At 51.1% G+C, this 13580-nt stretch overlaps 7 protein-coding genes across 7 annotated transcripts; 3 read left to right on the top strand and 4 right to left on the bottom strand.

The window, feature by feature from the left end:
- Nucleotide 1: 1 nt before the first annotated feature.
- On the top strand, nt 2-2067 carry BDV17DRAFT_238443 (uncharacterized protein). Its single transcript, XM_073755901.1, has 5 exons — nt 2-377; nt 438-824; nt 914-919; nt 990-1062; nt 1117-2067. The coding sequence occupies exons 1-5, from the start codon at nt 258-260 to the stop codon at nt 1842-1844; spliced, it is 1314 nt and encodes a 437-aa protein (XP_073618330.1). The 5' UTR covers nt 2-257; the 3' UTR covers nt 1845-2067.
- Nucleotides 2068-2570: 503 nt separating this feature from the next.
- On the bottom strand, nt 2571-4149 carry BDV17DRAFT_238494 (PH domain-containing protein). Its single transcript, XM_073755902.1, has 3 exons — nt 3806-4149; nt 2978-3733; nt 2571-2917 (listed from the first exon to the last, which is right to left on the bottom strand). The coding sequence occupies exons 1-3, from the start codon at nt 4046-4048 to the stop codon at nt 2693-2695; spliced, it is 1224 nt and encodes a 407-aa protein (XP_073618329.1). The 5' UTR covers nt 4049-4149; the 3' UTR covers nt 2571-2692.
- A 684-nt stretch (nt 4150-4833) lies between these two features.
- Nucleotides 4834-6618, bottom strand: BDV17DRAFT_280056 (uncharacterized protein; the record flags this gene model as incomplete). Its single annotated transcript, XM_073759823.1, has 8 exons — nt 4834-5023; nt 5055-5319; nt 5396-5534; nt 5608-5789; nt 5924-6064; nt 6148-6327; nt 6357-6408; nt 6481-6618. The coding sequence occupies 8 exons, from the start codon at nt 6616-6618 to the stop codon at nt 4834-4836; spliced, it is 1287 nt and encodes a 428-aa protein (XP_073618328.1).
- Nucleotides 6619-7369: 751 nt separating this feature from the next.
- Nucleotides 7370-8533, bottom strand: BDV17DRAFT_301761 (uncharacterized protein; the record flags this gene model as incomplete). Its single annotated transcript, XM_073764309.1, has 3 exons — nt 7370-7720; nt 7787-8105; nt 8160-8533. The coding sequence occupies 3 exons, from the start codon at nt 8531-8533 to the stop codon at nt 7370-7372; spliced, it is 1044 nt and encodes a 347-aa protein (XP_073618327.1).
- Nucleotides 8534-8886: 353 nt separating this feature from the next.
- BDV17DRAFT_255794 (2-keto-4-pentenoate hydratase) lies at nt 8887-10431 on the top strand. The gene has a single exon (XM_073756980.1). It carries the CDS (start codon nt 9155-9157, stop codon nt 9779-9781), a length of 627 nt encoding a protein of 208 aa, XP_073618326.1. The 5' UTR covers nt 8887-9154; the 3' UTR covers nt 9782-10431.
- A 215-nt stretch (nt 10432-10646) lies between these two features.
- On the bottom strand, nt 10647-11220 carry BDV17DRAFT_255793 (uncharacterized protein). Its single transcript, XM_073756979.1, has one exon. It carries the CDS (start codon nt 11099-11101, stop codon nt 10814-10816), a length of 288 nt encoding a protein of 95 aa, XP_073618325.1. The 5' UTR covers nt 11102-11220; the 3' UTR covers nt 10647-10813.
- BDV17DRAFT_255790 (WD40 repeat domain-containing protein) lies at nt 11221-13578 on the top strand. The gene is made up of 5 exons (XM_073756978.1): nt 11221-11819; nt 11948-12660; nt 12716-12805; nt 12860-12979; nt 13044-13578. The coding sequence occupies exons 1-5, from the start codon at nt 11702-11704 to the stop codon at nt 13062-13064; spliced, it is 1062 nt and encodes a 353-aa protein (XP_073618324.1). The 5' UTR covers nt 11221-11701; the 3' UTR covers nt 13065-13578.
- The last annotated feature ends 2 nt before the right edge of the window (nt 13579-13580 follow it).

The following is a 13580-nucleotide window of genomic DNA, read 5'->3' as shown; positions in this document are numbered from 1 at the left end:
CCTTCACTGCTTAATTCCGTCTTATCTACAGAATAGACCATGGTTCAAGATAGGTAGCACCAACAACCCTCGCAATAATCGTTTGTGCAGCTATAGTTCAAGTGCTTAGTCGCGCGACTGTTATTTAATTATTATGCGCTCCATCTCCCTCCCTTGAAGCTGAAAAGCACCTCCATGGTTGCGACTGATAAGTTGCGACTGATAACGCCATCTTACGCGGACACTCCGACAATAGAACCGGCGAAGTTGCGACACTCATGGAGGTCCAGTCAAACCTAAGGCGCTCCGGGCTTGCCCGTACAGCTAGGCGAACCCTGGGCATCTGCCTGCTCCTGGTCGTGGTGATATTATGGACGGCGTCGAACTTCCTCGCCAGTGTAGGCATCCCATTCACTCTATTCTCATACTAAGTCTTTCTAACAAAGGATGTTCAACAGACAATCTTCGCCGACGATACATACTCAAAACCTTTCTTCGTCACCTACCTAAATACCTCGACGTTCATTCTCCCGCTCTTCACCATCGCCGCCAGCAGACTGTGGGCTCTATCCCGCGCGGGCAAACTATACCAAGTCCAGTCTTTCGGAAACTTGCTGCAACTACTCGACTCGCAGCACTCAAATGCCGCGTCTGGATCTGAGCGTCAGCGCATACTGGACCATAGCCATGGCCACGACCATGACCGTGACTCTGCATCCCGTGCTGGACCGGACGGATCTGGCTGGGACACCTCCAGGATAGATGATACGATGAAGGGACATGGAGACCAGAATCTGGGTTTGAGAGAGACTGCGAGGTTAAGCTTTCATTTTTGTTTGTTGTGGGTGAGTACCTTATCCCAGCCCATCAGCCAAGCATGGTTTTGTCGTTATTCGTTTGAACCAATCGAACCGACTAGCTAACCTGGACATAGTTTACTGTGAGTAGTCTGGTCTAGATGGAAGGAAAGCTCTGCTGAACCTGCATTAACCGTTTGCTTGGGTGGATAGGCGAATTACTTCTCTATGGCCTGTCTACAATTCACGACAGTGGGAAGCACAACGATCCTCACATCCACCAGCGGTACGTCACTCTCAAACCAGATACCAATAGCCATCTAGTAGCTCACATTGCCAGGCGTATGGACCCTAATTTTCGGCGCGCTCTTCCGCATCGAAAAGTTCACCGTCCGCAAACTCGCCGGCGTGATCGCCTCCCTAATCGGCATAATCATCATCTCCCGCGTCGACCTCTCCAGCTCCGCAACACCAACACCAGACAGCAACCCCAGAAGCGACGATGGTAGCGGCGACGCGGGTGGAGGCAGCACATTCCCCCCCAAACACCCCACCGAAATCGCCCTCGGCGACGCCTTGGCAGCCTTCAGCGCAATAATGTACGGCATCTACACCATAGTCCTAAAGCGACAAGTCGGCGACGAATCGCGCGTAAACATGCAGTTGTTCTTCGGCCTCGTCGGCGTCTTCAACATGTTCCTCCTCTGGCCCGGTTTCCTCCTGCTACACTACACCGGCATCGAGCCCTTCGCTCTCCCTGATAGCAATCGCGTCTGGACAATTATCCTCGTTAACGCGCTCTCTTCGCTCCTGTCTGATATATGCTGGGCGTATGCGATGTTGCTTACGTCGCCGCTTGTTGTTACGGTTGGATTGAGTCTTACTATTCCGCTGTCACTTGTAGGGCAGATCTTTTTGCAGGGGGAGTATGCGAGCCTGACTTATTGGTTGGGTGCGACGGTCGTGTTTGTTTCGTTTTTGGTTGTTAATCATGAGAGTGGGGATGATGCGCAGGGGTATGTGCAGGGGAGGTATGAGGTTGTTTCCGGGGAGGAGGGGGAGGATTGATTAATTGAGAAGAGAAGAGAAGAAGATGGGGTGAAAGTTGACCGGAGAACCGGTAGCGTTTGTGAGGGTGGTATGGCACTTACAACTCCTACTATCTGCACGCATGGCATATACCTTTTTATGAGCTTAATTTGTTCTTTTTCGTGGCGTTCTCGAGAGTTACTTGTGTCTGGTTAGATAGGGATCAATTGGCTCCTTGCTTTTCTCCTTATGAAGGACCTACGGCATGAAGTGATAGAGAAGGTCAATGAGCATGAGATGTATCATGAATGCTTTTTTCTTGCATCCGGCAATGTCATTAGCATCGGATAAGTAGAAGTACAGCCTGAAAGAGAACCAGAGAGACCATGGGGGATTAATCCAATATACAAATATCAAAGTTCAAGAAAGACTCAAAAGAGGCAAAGGTTAGTGTAAAGCTGTACAAAAGTAATGCAAATCAAAGCTAGCAAATATGAATGAATAAAGAAGGCAGAATCGAAGTCAAGTCAACCTCGGAAGGCGCCTTGACGCCTGTCAATATCGAACTCAAAGAACGTAAGCGTAAGCTATAGTAGTAGGTACATAATAGTACATACACACGCCCTGATCGCGTGGGAATCATTAAAGTGTATGGTTACCAGTAACCGTGGAGTGAGAATGAGGCCACTTAACGGCCCTATATGATTGAGAATCCCGGGGGTATAGTATATATCCAATGAGAAAGGAAAAGGAAATGAAAGGGGAAACGAATGGTAAATGGGGGAAGACCTCATCGCCGAGGTGAAGAGGTCAACAAGAATGAGACAAGGAAACAAGGCACTGAGTGAGGGAAACCCAGGAATGATCCTGGGTTCCAATCATGAATGCTATTTCGACGCTGCTATTGGGCTTGCCAACTTCTTTCGCGCGACGATAATGCTTTTGAGGGCACCGAGCCATTTCGTGAGGGACTCTTCATCAGGAGTGGAGAGTCGAATGATCTTTTCTTCTGCGATGATTTGCAGGCAGAAGTTCTTGGAGCGAGACATGGGGTCAACCTCTGCAACGTCGAATATTTGCGACATTGGGATGATCTCTGTGGCTGAGTATTCCTATGAGATAATTAGACATGTTCAATACACTCGTACAGCATGAATAAGTTGTTTCCATACCTGTTCGTCTTTGTAAAATGAAAGACTCTTCGCTCGCAGTACAACCCAAAGGCGCTTCCAGTGCCGTACACCACCCTTTATCTTAAGACACTGAAGATTACCACTGCAAACTACCCTTTCGGGATCGCGCAGGACTCCCACTTCTTGAGCCTTACCCGCGTCATTCGCAAGCGCAGATGACTGACCAGTTAGCGCGGAAGAAGATAATTTATTAATCGAAGGCCTGGACTTTGAGCGCACATCCGTATTGCTTCCAGGTCCATCTGACCATTCAGAATATGAAGTGATGTCGTTTGCCGAGAAGTCTATGGGAGCGACAGACTTCTTGCGAGAACTAGAAGGCAGCTCGCGACCGAATTCAGGAGAGCTCGTCCGTCCTTGAAACTCTGTATCGGAGTGATCTGTTGTGTCGTAGACGCGCTGCCTGTTTAGCGCCGCGGTGTTCTGCTTCTCCTGTTTCTTCGACAACGCAAGGAGAGCCTCCTCGTCTTCGTTAAGACGACTCTCTGCACGGATCCGTGTAATCCAGTCCTCCATGTCTGTATCTGATAACGCCTGAAAACGGTAATTCTTCGACGACGTGAAGATGGCAAAGACGCACTGCCGGGAGGAACGATGGGACTTGATAGGCGCGACGGCTGTAACCTCGGAAAGTGATATCGACGCTCGCAGTCGGGTGGCTTCCTCATCCTTGTAGACGGATAGCAAATTCGGCCGGAGGACAAGATATGCGGGTTTCCAGAAGGCTCTGAACACCTACATAACACCAGTCAGTATTCTTTTCCTCTGAAGATTTGTGGCGCTATGCAAACGGCAAAGCAAACGCACATGTTTCGGCTTCACCCGCCGGTTCACTTTCTTCGATTTCAGGACTCGATCAAACTCAAAACTTCCGTTCTCGTTGACAGGAGAAAACACATCCAGGTTCATCCGACCGTTGCGAAGAGCAGCGGGGTCCTGGAGCGGCGTGAGGAACGACTGCTGGACCGTGCCATCCGGAAGGTGAATCGCGGGGGTATTTGTATTCAGCCCCTCGAAGACCAGGGGGCCGGGTGCCGTGCGTTGACCCATTATGTCGTCGATATGTGCTTCTCAGGAACTCTGTCGTACACAAAGGGCTTCTCAAGGTAAAAGAACGAGGAAGAGTGAAGCAGGCGCTAAAGGAACTTGAGCGCTGTACATGCGCGCATCGGGCCAACAGGAGGAGGGTAGGAGCAGGCCCCCATAAATAGTATACGGAGGCCTAAAGGCAGGCAATGATGGCAGGCAGAAGTCAACCTTGACTAGGGTGTATCTGGATGACAGGAACGAAGAGAGAGAGGGTAGTGAGCACCAGAGCGAAACAGGCTTGGTTAAGAGGCAGTGTTGGTCTTGAGACTCGAGGGGATCAGGAGTCTGGTCACTCTGCTGCTGCGGTGATCGCCGCCCGGCTAGCCCGAGTTGGTAAGGTTCTAGACCCAAGACAGCCTTAAACGGCCCTCGTTTGACCATGAGTCGCCCCGGTCCTTCCTTTGGTCCATTTCCTCTCCTGCATGACAAATATCGCAAGGGGTCTAGTCATTCTTGATTCTTGAACCAGGGACCATTTTGTGAAAACATGCTGTGCCCTGAGATGGGGCCCAGGTTCGTTGGAACTTGGAAGTAGTGGCAGGCGCGACCGTGACCTGCCCACGCGGGCAACATAGCGTCCCCTCGTATTGGGAGGTCGTTCTTTCCTATTTCTCGTACTTTATACCATACTTCTACTAGTATGATATTGACCATGTCCCTCATACCATGATCCATAAATTGGTAGACCTATCTTAAAGCATATTTAAATCTATTGCAGGCAGGCTCATCAAAACCGTAGGGGCCCCTCAAACCGAGTTCGAATTATCCTTGCACGAGAAGGCCGCCGACCCGCCACTCGCAGCATAAGAGTCCAAGATCCCGCGAATAGAGCCATACGTGCCCGCAACCATGAGGAAGCTCCCCAGTATAACCAGGAATACGCTCCAGGTGGACAAGAGCATCCATTTCTTGCTCATTTTACCGGTATCTGCACCCCTTGCGCTTTCTCCAGTTGTCGTAGAGCCACATCGCGCCCATGGGCTGAATGCACATGACAGGGCCGAGAAGGGCACCGATGAGAGAGACTAAGGAGTCGAAGACGGGGATCGTGCTGGCGATTATCCAGGCGATTAGGGTTAGTCCGAATGTGCATCCTAACCAGGTGAGCCAGTGGGTTGGGGTGTTGCTGTTAAGGTGGCGGGAGCCGCGGAGGAGGTGGACGAAGATGAATTTTGCGGGGATGTAAGAAGAAAAGTCAGCCGAGTACAGATTAGTCGTGATCTGCAAAAAGTCTTACATGTGTGACAATAGTCATGGTAACGAGTAGCCCGGGTAAGGCGAACGCATAGCTGATGATCTTGTTAACACCGCCTGCTGATCCTAGGGCAGGAGAAGAAACGTATGAACCACAATAACAGTAGACGATGCAGCCTATCACAGGATAGATGATAGTGACACCAGCCTGGCAGCAGACCATAGCCGTTGTGTATTTCCTAGGATCGCGCATCTCGGAGACGATCGAAAAGAATCCTGCACAAATTAGCATCCCTGTCGACTATGGAGGGTACGTAGGGTCTCACCAGGCGTCCGCGAGAAGGCAAAAAGAAGATTTGAAACCGCTCAATACCTTCGGTAAAGGTAGGGTTGCCGGCAACTCTCCAATCTGAGACCCAAGGGCCCTCTGTCCGTGGTGCAGCGGCAGGGCGGTCCTGTACGCCAACTGCGATAGTAACGATAACCACTGATAGTGTCAGTATATGGTCTGTTCAGTTGTCCATGGACGAGAGCATACCAGCCACGAGAATACAAGGAAGACCTATCCAGGCCAACCAAGTAATCCGGCCCAGTGTGCGAATCTAGAAGAAGACTTATCAGAAAATGCCCGGCTTTGAGAACCAGTATATCTTACACTGGTCATAAGGAATCCAACAATAGCCGCAACGGCTACAGAGACAGCAGTGCAAGTAGCGTGTGTAGAAACCGCATTGAGGCCAATGGAGATTCCAAGAATGGCGGAGCCGCTGTTAAAGACATAGTCTGTGATAGGTAGTCAGTGGCTGCCACATAGTGCCCGAGCCAACACGTGGTCCTTGCAAGGCAGTTCTAGGCCATGGACGTACAGAGACAAAACGCAGTAGAGAGGACAACCCTCCCGGGCAGCCCAAACATAATCCCCCCCGCATCGTCAATACTATACACCTCCCGATGCTGAAGCTTGAAAGCCCCAATAATGTACCCGGACCAAGTCGTGATAACAGCCATGGCGAGTAGGCAGATGATTCCAGGGACCATGTCCAAAACTCCAGGGCTGACGGGATGGCAAGAACACCCAGCCCAATCTGGGTCTTCATCATGAGGATGATGGTCCCGACGAAACCGTCCTGCGGTATCAAGGTTAGCGTTCAGGCTCTGATGTGTTAGTAAAGGTACGTGAGTAGAGAAAGAGTATGCACATTTCGAAAGTTCGGCCCCTCGTCTGTGATCTCTCCAAAGTCATCATCGTGTGTAAGGTTCTCAATCTGAGCCGGCTCTTCGTGAAGGTCTTCCTTCGTGTTCATGTTGGCGATTTTGACGATGGTAGGGACAGCCATGGTGGAATGGCTAAGGCTTGCAGTTGATCTCGACCTCGATCTCGAGTCCTGGGGTTGGGTCTGAAGCTTGTGTTGACGCCAACCCCGGCTCGTGCGGATTTTTTATACCAAGAAGCCATGACGAGGACCAGGACGAGGACCAATTAAGACCTGATTCAATTCTCACGAAAAGGAAACGACAGCCTGAGCCGTGCCTTTCCGAGTCTGAGTCTGGGGTCCCCCGCACTCTGGAGGAGACTGTGGACGCGGACTGGCAGTTCCACATTCCACAGTGTCCAATTGAGGCTGCTGAATGGTTCAGCCGGGGAAACTGTGGCTCTCGGAGTCGAGCAGCGGTCGACTCCATCACACTCGGACAGAACCCGAGCGGCTATCACTCGCAAGTTAACAACTCGGACTGGTTAGTCTGACTAGGTAAATGGATGCCTACGTAGTGCGTACTTACCCTCGGCCCCTCTTTCACTTTTTGCGTTCCGATGCCATGACGTACTGTATTCTGTTTGGGATTGGGGCAGGGCAGATGCTGAGGACTTGGGCTGTTCGCCGCGGAATGGGCTCTGCCCTATTCCGAGTGTTCTTTCCTCCCCGGGCTTCATCATACACTGCAGGTGCCATCCTGACCATGACCGTGGACTTCCTACTGGTACGAAATTATGGAAGTGCTCACAAGATAGATTAATCGACAAAATAGAGAAACTTCATATTCAGTACACTGCTGCTAAACTAGACTAAACCAAACCAAACTAACCCACTAATCAATTTCCTGAATCTCCGTCAACATCGACTCAATAAACTGCATCTGGTGCGTTAGAAACCGCTTCGTCCCAGGAATATCAAACGGCTTCTTCGCGATTCCGCGCTCCCGGTTCTTCTTCAGCCGGTCCCGAATGCGCTCTTCTAGGATCTCCAGCCGGTACTCTGTGTACTGCGTATACAGCTCGGAAATGTCGCTGATTCCACGCGCGCCAACAAGCACAGTCTCGTCTTTGACTAGGGGCGACTTTGCTCGGAAACAGGTAACCATGCTGATGCGCTCGCGGCCACCGAGGGCTTTGAGCGCTTGGTGCTCGATATAGCGGCCTTGCATTACTACGGCGGTGCCCTGAAGAAAGGAGTACCATTAGCTGCTCGCTAGATTTACTGTAGAGAGAGGAGGTTCTGTTCTTACCATAGCGGGACCGCGGACTTTCATTATCTCGCCGTTGAGCGTTCTCAGCGCCGTCTCTCCACCGACCATGCCCGTGCAGTCGGAGAGCATGGTCACGCATACGAATGGGAAGCTGTCGTAGTGCCAGGCCACAGCCGGGAGTTCTTCGCCGAAGACGAGATCGACGGCGTGTTCGACATTGAAGTTCTCGTCGCGGACGGAGATGTTGATGTTGGCGATCTCGAAGTCAATGGAGGGGACGACGTCGATGCCTGCAACTTTGGAGATCCTAGCGAGAACTTCGGGCGATTTCCAGGCGTCGTATGTGAAGGGGGCGCGGCTAGATGTTTGTTAGTCACGATGTCGTTGAAGAAGCATCCTCGGTAGTACTCACGCAGGACCCATTCCGCGCACCATGTGCTTGTTAAAGGTGGAAGAGTACTGGCACTCGGCAAGAACCTTCTCATCAAAGATCTCAGCTCTCATCTGCGCGATTGCTTCCATGGTGAACAGCGGGAACGGTTCGGTAGCTGCGTGTGGCGAGATGCCATGACCCTTCAACCCAATCTGCTCCATGGTATAGATTGTCTTTGGGGGCTGGTAATTCAGATGCTTTGCAGGGTTGAAGACCTCCTTCTGAGCTACCTTTGCTCCCTGAATCGGGGACTGAGGTAGTTCGCTGGAAGGTCTTGTGGCCTTCTTAGTTGCTGGGCCGATGACGGTGGGCGGTTCCACGTCAATTTCAATGAAGGATGCTGAAGGGGCCATCTCTGTTTGTGTTTTGGATGAGGATTTCTTTGTAATCTAGAAGAAAATGTGATTGCCATTTACTCGCTCATCGCCAAGCGATGTTTATATGATTTGAAAGGCTGCTTCCCCACGTCGACAACTGAGGAGTGCTAAACCCCACGTGGTGCCTCATGATGTCCAGATTGCTGTATCCCTCTAACGGTTTGATTTCCGAGGTGCTGAGATAGGCCATGGCCGAGGAGGCATTTGGCGTATAGGTTGTAAGATAGGGACTGGCCCGATTGAAACTCGGGAGGAACCCGATCAGTAGCATACTGGGAATTGTCCAGAATACTTATAAATTTCGCTAATCTAGAAAGTCGGCTTCGGGTTTAGATCCCGGGTCCTATCTCGCATATCGGCCTGGGCTCGGCTCGGATAGGGCTGGTGGCTTGGAGTCCCGAGTTGGAATTTGGAGTATGAAACTGGGGTCCCGAGGCAACAATAGTAACTCCTTCGTAGACACTGAAGGGGCAGAGGTACGTTCAAGATGAGTAGACAGAAAGGTAGCACATTATAAGTAACCTACTTCCCTGCCGCACTAGGTCAGTATTATACCTTATCCTATTATACCTTATCCATCTTCACGTCACCATCACAATGACAACCTTCGACCTCAGCGACGTCGCGGCGGCCCTCCGCACTGCGCGCGCCGCAGCAACACCAATCGATGCGCCTACAAAGACCTGGCCGGCCCTAGACGCGGACGGCGTTTTCAAAGTCCAACAGATCAACTCGGAACATGCCGTCAAGTACGGCGACCGACTAGTAGGGTACAAGCTCGGCAACATCGCCAAAGTGATGCAGACTGCCTTTGGCCTTGACCACCCAGACTATGGCTTCCTGCACGCAAGCTTGTTCATATACGACGGTACCTCTATTCGACGAGACAAGTTCATCAAGCCATATGTTGAGCTGGAACCTGCATTCGTGCTAAGGAACAACCTCAAGGGACCAAATATTACTGTTGCGGATGTGATCAATGCGATTGACTATGCGATTCCCGCGGTCGAGATCATCGACTCGCGGGTCAAGAACTGGGCGATCGATCTCCCTGATACGTTGGCAGATAATGGGTCCACGGGAGCGGTTATACTTGGAGGCACGCCGAGGAAGCTTACCGACCTTATCCTGAGCAACACGAGGGGGTTCCTGAAGTTCAATGGCGAGGAGGTCATGTCGGGGACGAGAAACGTCTTGGGGAATCCCTTGGCAGCCGTTGCATGACTGGTCAATCGATTGGCTGAGTATGATGTCGAGTTCCGGGCTGGCGAGGTGATCATGCCGGGAAGCTGTTTGGAGGCCGTTCTCATGGAGCAGGCTGGCCGGTGGTCATGCACATTTGAAGGCTGGGGAACCATTGAATTTGATATTGTATAGACGACCAAGCTGATATTGAATGATGATTTGGTCTCTTAAAGTACCTAGTTGAATCGTTTGCCATCGTTCCGGGTCGCCGAGCCGATTGTTGTTATCACACATCGACGGTTAGGAGACGGTGATACTTCCAGCCTTGTGAGGCCTGAATGTTAGCACGAGAAATAGAAGAGATCCAAGCTATTAGTAGTATCTCAAATACTTCTCAGTAGTCGCATCAAGAACCATGGTCAAAGGCAATGTTGGGACCGGAGATACACCTTCTGGAGGGCTGACTCGCGCAGAAAGCAGTGGGGCAGAGGGTGCGACAGGGAAATGAGAAAGCGAACGCATGAAATTCTGTTGACCATCCAGAACTGCTGTGATGAATGCACCTGGAGAAGAACGTCTCCACTGCAAAGCTGATCGCGAAAGCGTGCCTGGCTAGTCGTCCATCGGGCCCACCGCCAGGGGCCGTTATTTCAGGATTTATAAGCATTGTCGACAATCTTCATTCAGACACGAAGAACAATCTCCAACAATATGATTATAGAAATCAATGTTCATTGTTGTTGGAAGAAAAGGACCAGGATCGAAGATCAGGGACAAAGTGCTCGAGGCTGCAAGATGAATGGCTGGAGAGAGGATTGCTCGGTTGAAAGCTGTGGCGGCCACGGACGGAGCCAGCAAACTTAAAGAAGGCTTCTGCTGAAGTCTGAAAGAGTCAAGACAACTCTCTATCTACGCGAAGTCCCGATTGCCAAGCTACAACGGAGACACAGCTTCTATCACGGGGGTGTTGAAGAAAACAATTCTTTCCCCTGACGATGATATCAACCTAATTTATGCTGCAGATACCTTCCAGAAGAGCGGGCTGCCACTCAATCAGAGTTCTTCGAGAAATTAAAAGCAGTTCAGACCATGATTTGAGTCGGGGACTGCATGCCTAACCCGGTTTAACGTGCGAATAGCGCTACTCAAGAGTACAACCTTGCTTCCCCATCTCCGGCTCTGAATCCACGGCACGCTCTCTGCTCTGGGTCCCTTTCTCAACCGAACCGTTGAACTGCAACTGCGAGTAGGTACTAGAACAGCTGCTGGATGAGATGAGGCTGCGCCCATTTGTGCGACGCTCACTCGGGGCAGGATAGCCGCCAGGGATATGACTGTTGAAAAGTCAAGGTAGTACATACTGACATTGTAGTAATAGAGAACGTGCAGAAGCTCTAAGAGTTAGCATTATTAAGGTACCGTAGAATATTACTCTAGTGTTCGACCACGGACGGAGAGCCCTCCCTACTCCCTAATCAAGTCCGCGCTTTCTGGCTGTCATCTTACCCTTTGCTTGATTCACCCATCTCACCTGCTTCCCCTATTCTGCTCTGTCGTGCTTCTTCTTTCTTTTATTCTCTCTTCCCACAAAATTTCAGATTATATTCCAGCAGAATCCTGACCAGTGCGCTGGGACGTGATCTGTTTCGCTTTCGGTCGCGCCCGCCAGACTTGGAGCTCGGCCCACATCGACCTCCCATCGCTCGCCCATTCGTCGTCCCCTCCTCTTTCATCCATCAGTGAACTCTCTCCCTCCTCTCTCTCTGCTACACTCCTTCCGACCACGACTTCAACCAACCCTTGCCAACCTCTCCCTTGACCCCCGTCCGACCGCCCTCCCCTCTCCTCTCCTCTTCCCCTCGCCGCTCCTCTGCGTCTTTTGACGCGCATTTACCCGCCAATTCCCCTCCAACTGATCACCTCAATTGTCCGCCTCCCGCTTCCTGGGGTCCCGTCAAAATGGCAGCCGATATGAGCGGCGAGCAGATGCAGGCCAAGATCACCGCCGCCAGGCGTGAAGCTGAGGGTCTCAAAGATAAAATCAGGCGCAGAAAGGATGACCTCGCCGACACAAACCGTACGAACTCCCCTTTGCCCTCCCCCTGGAATTCCCGCTCGCTGTGGTCTGGCAAAGGAGAATCGGGCCCCATCGCGCATAGGCCGGTTGATAGTTCCAGAGACGTTACTAACTAGCAAATTGGACAGTACGCGATGTCGCGCAGAACCAGACCGATGCTTTGCCTCGTGTTGCAATGAAGCCGCGCCGAACGCTCAAGGGTCACTTGGCCAAGATTTACGCTATGCACTGGTCGACCGACCGTCGCCATCTTGTTTCCGCTTCGCAAGATGGAAAACTCATCATTTGGGATGCTTATACCACAAACAAAGTCCACGCCATTCCATTGAGATCGTCATGGGTTATGACCTGCGCCTATGCCCCTAGTGGAAACTATGTTGCTTGCGGTGGTTTGGACAACATCTGCTCCATCTACAACCTGTCGTCGCGAGAAGGCCCAACTCGCGTTGCGCGCGAACTTTCTGGCCACTCGGGCTACCTCTCCTGCTGTCGCTTCATCAACGATCGTCGGATCATCACCTCTTCCGGCGACATGACTTGCATGCTCTGGGATATCGAATCAGGTTCCAAGGTTACCGAATTCGCAGACCACCTTGGCGATGTCATGTCAATCAGCATCAACCCCACTAATCAGAACATCTTCGTCTCCGGTGCTTGTGATGCTTTCGCTAAGCTATGGGATATCCGTACTGGAAAGGCTGTCCAGACGTTTGCTGGCCACGAATCCGACATCAACGCCATCCAATTCTTCCCCGACGGAAACGCTTTCGGAACCGGTTCTGACGATACTTCTTGCCGTCTTTTCGATATCCGTGCAGACAGATCACTCAACATCTACCAGGTGAGATTGACGCAGGTTTCTTACGTGCAGCTGAGGAGTGTTGACAATATTCCAGAGCGATCAAATATTGTGCGGTATTACGTCTGTTGGTTTCTCGGTTTCTGGACGACTGCTTTTCGCCGGCTACGATGACTTTGAATGCAAGGTAAGATTTTGCTCCGCTGCACCGCCCATTGCGATTGGTGACTAATTATGGCAGGTTTGGGATGTTCTCCGAGGAGACAAGGTTGGATCTTTAAGTGGCCACGAGAATCGTGTCAGCTGTCTTGGTGTCAGCAACGATGGCATCAGTCTTTGCACTGGATCTTGGGACTCACTGGTAAGCAGGACCCCATAGACCCTTCAACCCCAGACAGCCATGCTAATCTGCGTCCGCAATACAGCTTAAGGTCTGGGCCTGGTAGACGGCTTAAACGTAAAACTACAACGACCAAGATACCCTGTCTCAGTCATCTGCGACTTTCCTAGTTTGAAATTTATCTCCGCCCACCGATCGGCCGGGCCTCCGCATTGTACGATTATCTTGTTTGTCGATAAGCAATTCCACGCCTCCTTTCGCTATTCGACTGCTGGGGGGCCAGACTGAATCAGCGCTAGCCAAAGAAGCAACGTGTGGGGGAATATGTGGTTCAGCCGTCTCGCACCGACATTGATAGCGGAAGCCGAAGGATTCAAAAAAGAAAACACAATCTTATGCTGTGGTTTGTACTAATGTTGTCTTCTCAGGATGGTTGTAGGGACTCCGGCTCGGTGTCTGGAATGATGCTGTTTCTTTGGAGTTTGCACGATATGGTTGAACTTCGAAGATCCTCAAGACCGTTTTCCTTTGTCTCACCTCTGATGTCTTTCTTCGTCTTCTTTTTCTTCTTCAGCTCTCTACATTCCCACCCAGGTTCTCTTTTTTTTTTTTTTTTTTTTTT

Source organism: Aspergillus undulatus (assembly GCF_047715775.1).
Source record: "Aspergillus undulatus strain CBS 261.88 unplaced genomic scaffold BDV17scaffold_9, whole genome shotgun sequence".
NCBI classification, from domain to species: Eukaryota; Fungi; Ascomycota; class Eurotiomycetes; order Eurotiales; family Aspergillaceae; genus Aspergillus; species Aspergillus undulatus.
This window is presented reverse-complemented; position numbering and strand designations above follow the sequence as displayed.

Coding starts and splice junctions, on each gene's coding strand:
- BDV17DRAFT_238443 (XM_073755901.1), top strand. CDS start 258: ATGGAGGTCCAGTCAAACCTAAGGCGCTCCGGGCTTGCCCGTACAGCT. Junction 378..437: donor CGTCGAACTTCCTCGCCAGT/GTAGGCATCCCA, acceptor GATGTTCAACAG/ACAATCTTCGCCGACGATAC. Junction 1,063..1,116: donor GATCCTCACATCCACCAGCG/GTACGTCACTCT, acceptor TCACATTGCCAG/GCGTATGGACCCTAATTTTC.
- BDV17DRAFT_238494 (XM_073755902.1), bottom strand. CDS start 4,048: ATGGGTCAACGCACGGCACCCGGCCCCCTGGTCTTCGAGGGGCTGAAT. Junction 3,734..3,805: donor GGCGGGTGAAGCCGAAACAT/GTGCGTTTGCTT, acceptor GGTGTTATGTAG/GTGTTCAGAGCCTTCTGGAA. Junction 2,918..2,977: donor CATTTTACAAAGACGAACAG/GTATGGAAACAA, acceptor ATTATCTCATAG/GAATACTCAGCCACAGAGAT.
- BDV17DRAFT_255794 (XM_073756980.1), top strand. CDS start 9,155: ATGACAACCTTCGACCTCAGCGACGTCGCGGCGGCCCTCCGCACTGCG.
- BDV17DRAFT_255793 (XM_073756979.1), bottom strand. CDS start 11,101: ATGTACTACCTTGACTTTTCAACAGTCATATCCCTGGCGGCTATCCTG.
- BDV17DRAFT_255790 (XM_073756978.1), top strand. CDS start 11,702: ATGGCAGCCGATATGAGCGGCGAGCAGATGCAGGCCAAGATCACCGCC. Junction 11,820..11,947: donor TGACCTCGCCGACACAAACC/GTACGAACTCCC, acceptor CAAATTGGACAG/TACGCGATGTCGCGCAGAAC. Junction 12,806..12,859: donor ACGATGACTTTGAATGCAAG/GTAAGATTTTGC, acceptor TAATTATGGCAG/GTTTGGGATGTTCTCCGAGG.